The sequence below is a fragment of the Aplysia californica genome, unplaced genomic scaffold, assembly GCF_000002075.1.
Source record: "Aplysia californica isolate F4 #8 unplaced genomic scaffold, AplCal3.0 scaffold00266, whole genome shotgun sequence".
Taxonomy (NCBI): domain Eukaryota; kingdom Metazoa; phylum Mollusca; class Gastropoda; order Aplysiida; family Aplysiidae; genus Aplysia; species Aplysia californica.
In genome coordinates, this window is record NW_004797536.1 from 829,521 (window position 1) to 833,418 (window position 3,898).

Consider the following 3,898-nt stretch of genomic DNA (forward strand, 5'->3'; position numbering starts at 1 on the left):
AGGCTAGGTGTACATCTTTCCTACCAGAAAATCAGGGGTGTGGCAGAAAGACAGCAGTAAGGAGGAGCCAAGGAGTAGCAGTAGAAAGGCTACAGAAAGGAGCCCAGAGGAAGGGGAAAAGGAGGTGAGGGGGTGGGGGCAGAAATTGGAAATGAAAGCAGACAAGAGAACATTGCTAGAGAGCAGGAAAGGAGGTGAAAGGAGACAATATTAGAGAAGAAAATTTTTCGGTCGCTACCCGGATTCGAACCCGGGACCTTTGAATGAGAGGCCAACACCTTAACCTGAGCTTGTTTGATGGTTTGAGTAAAAAGAATTGAAGCATTTCGACATAATAAATGTCATTTAGGGCTGAGAAAAAGTGAAACAGACACAGAGATAGAAATAACAGAGGGAAGAACGTAAGTAGGACCTACCACCGGTGGCACCTCCAACAACCCGCTGTCCCATAGCTGTGTGGTGGGACCTTGCTTATGCTCCGTATACTAACAATGTAAGGTTCGTTTCCTATGGACAGAATTGAACCCCCCCCAAAAAAAACAAACAAACAACAACATAAAAACAAAACAACAAACAAACAAACAAAACAAACTCAAGAGAAAAACAGAACACAGACTTTTGGATTCAGTGTGGGTAAAAGTCTGCTAGGCTTCACAAACAATGACCCTTGACCCAGTCATGAATTTCAGTCAACGTAAAAAAAAAAGAACACCACAAGAAACAAATTTGGAAGGTCTCATCTGATTAGTTCAGTTTATTAGAAAGTTCAATCACATCATGCGCACTTTAATGTGTGTAAACATTGCAAAAATTATCATCTGAATGGATTATTCATTAATCTGGCACATTATTATCTGGGATATTAACTAATCTGGTTCACCATTATGTGCATTGGTCAAAGTCAAACACTGACACATTTTTAGTTTTACATAGTAAGTTTTATGGCACTTGCAACACAATTAGGTCATATAGGTGTCGAAGACTGAAGATTAGAGGTACTACAAAGGAGTAACAATCATAAAAAAGCAGGAGAGATAAGTACGATAGATGTGTGATAGGAAAGAAAGAGCGATCTAAACCACACCAGAGCACCCACCAGCCATTCAGTAACAGATTTCCATCATCTGTACCGGTCATTGTCTGACATTGACACATTGAACAAAATACATTTGCAAGTAGTCAGTTCAAGAGGTAGTTGTGGAGATTGTCAAAAAAAACAGTCCCAGAGCTTGAACTTAAGCATTATAACACAAGATTTTCCCTGACAAGATTAGGTGAGATAACGTTTTATCGATCTCAACAGTGAGAAATTTGCTGCAGCATGATGGTAATTAAAATACATACACGCACACACACTCATCAACGCACTCACACATACACACACCCACACATATAAACACAAAGACACACACTCAGACAGGCATTCACATATATACACACACATCTACATATACACAGACACACATAGGCACTCACAGACATACACACAGAACACTGCCATAAGCTGACAAAACGCCTTTTTTTTTTCTTCACAGCAGTTTCAAGAAAAAGATGTTTTTTGTCAGTGTAACCATTTAAAAAGAGAGTGATTCCAAAATTTGAAATTATTCAAAAACTATTCAGTTTCACTTTGATATTTTTCACACAAGTAAGGTAAACTGATCAGGCTTTCGTTTTAGCAAATTATAAAAAAATTTGGCACCAAAATGAAAAAAAGGCGTTTTATCAGCTTATAGCAGAACAATGTAGCCTAAATAAGCACTCCCAACAATGTATTGATGGAGGACAATGAACATGATATTATTTCTCTGGGATATACAGCACAACTCAACAAAAACAACACTTGAATACTTTAAAAAATCAACATAGATCTATGTGAAGCAGCGTAGTGAAATCAGGTGCTTGTCAAAATAATGACATCGGAGAAACAGGCATTTTTCCGCCAGTTTGGAAATTTTTATCGGATTTTATACATTTTTTGGGTTAACCTCTTTTATGTCCATATAAAAACACATTTCCGTGTGAATTTTACGGAAAAACATTGATTACAGGCTCAAAATATGTCATTTTTCAGTTTTCAAAGACTCTTTAGCAATTGGAGTTACCAAATTTTGGCGGTCATTTTTTTTGCTAATTTCACCACTAAAGCCACGTGGCCTCACTTCCTTCAATTGCAAATATCTTGAGTTTTCTTAAAGATAAAGGGATATTTATTTCATTGGAAGAAAGGCAAATACAGTCGAACCTGTGCAAGATGGCCACCCATTGTCAAGGAGAAAAGTGGCCGTATAAGACAAGTGGCTGTCTGAAGCAGGACTGATCAAGATGAAAAAACAAACCACTCCTTTCCGAAGTCCCAACCGAAGGTAGCCGCATTGTTGTTGTTGTTATTGTTGTTGTTGTAAAATGTTATTTTCGGAGGGGGGGGAGGTTTCCTTTTGTTGCTGCTTTTGAGCAAGGGTGACAATAAAACGAAACGTGTCACACGAGTAAGGCCGAGTGCTATGGTAAAACAAACACATGGGTCACCACCACTTGGAGAACAAGCCACGCTTCTGTAACAAGTTCATGTTGACGTCCATTGTTACTTTGTTACAGACTGGGTAAACAGTGACCACTCATCTCACTTACGATTTGTGTGTATGAGTCCAGGGCGGGGCGATTTTTAAAGTAAAATCCACACAGAAATGTGTTTTTAAATGGATATAAAAGGTGTGAGCCAAAAAATAAAAAATTAAGAAAAATATTGCCCAAAAGTCAGAAAAATGCCAATTCCTTTGACTTCACTATTTTGACAAGCGCATGATTTCACTATTTTGACAAGCACATGATTTCACTAGATTTCACTATTTTGACAAGCGCATCATTTCACTATTTTGACAAGCGCATCGCGCATCATTTCACTATTTTGACAAGCGCATGATTTCATTATTTTGACAAGCGCATGATTTCACTATTTTGACAAGCGCATGATTTCACTATTTTGACAAGCGCATGATTTCACTATTTTGACAAGTGCATGATTTCACTATGATGCCTCACAATCTTTGTTTAACAAAGGTATTTATTTTTCTTTCATTACGTAATGCCCATCCACAACACAGAAACATTAGTTACATTCTGGACATAAATTTCCGGTACATCTCCATCCTCTTCTCCTCGGAGCCATCAGCAAGCCAGGCAGCTCCGTCAGCGATGACAGTGGAAGAGGTGATCAGGCCCGCCATGTCTGTCACCAAAAACAAACAGATTTCTCCAATTTCCTGGCGGGTCCCCATGCGTCTTATCGGTATAGCTCTGTTGATGTCTTCCTGCGTAGCACCCCCACCTGGTGAAAAAGTGCAGAAAAAAAGGAGTAAAAAACCACGGCATAAAGCAGGCATCAACCATAGTAAAAACATCCCCACATAATTATTTGGTAGGTTTTTGGGGGGGTTTTTTTGCTTGAGAAAAGAGAAGCATATCGACACAATAATGGGTATTTTGTGCTGGGGAAAAGTAAGACAGACAGACATTAAAAAGAGAGGGAAACTAAAGAAGTAGTACCTACCAGTGGCACCCTCCAACCACCCGCCGTCACGACATAAAACAGACAAGGCGGAGTAAAACATGACAGATTGTAAATGTGTGAAATTCAAAGGTCAGAACAGGGTAGACCCAATATTCAAACTTTTGTTTACTTCCCAAAAATCACACACATGACAAATATTATAACGTCTACTTTCATTTCAATCACTTCCCAAAAATCACACTCACACACACATATATCTTCTACTTTCACCTGCTTGCTGTCAATAATTAATGTTATATTGTTGAAATTGTGAATCAAAGACAGAGTTTAAGTATTCTACAAAGTATAGAGGTAAAACTTTTCAATCAATTTCTATATATATATATA

General features: G+C 38.3%; 1 protein-coding gene across 1 annotated transcript in view; it reads right to left on the minus strand.

Annotated features, from left to right (window-relative positions):
* Positions 1 to 3,063: 3,063 nt before the first annotated feature.
* The window catches only part of LOC101852860 (peroxisomal 2,4-dienoyl-CoA reductase), an 8,119-nt gene continuing 7,284 nt past the window's right edge, over positions 3,064 to 3,898 (minus strand). Inside the window, exon 8 of the mRNA XM_005100966.3 lies at positions 3,064 to 3,328. Within this exon, the coding sequence (XP_005101023.1) occupies positions 3,114 to 3,328 (215 nt within the window). The 3' untranslated portion in view covers positions 3,064 to 3,113. The remainder of the gene's footprint in view (positions 3,329 to 3,898) is intronic.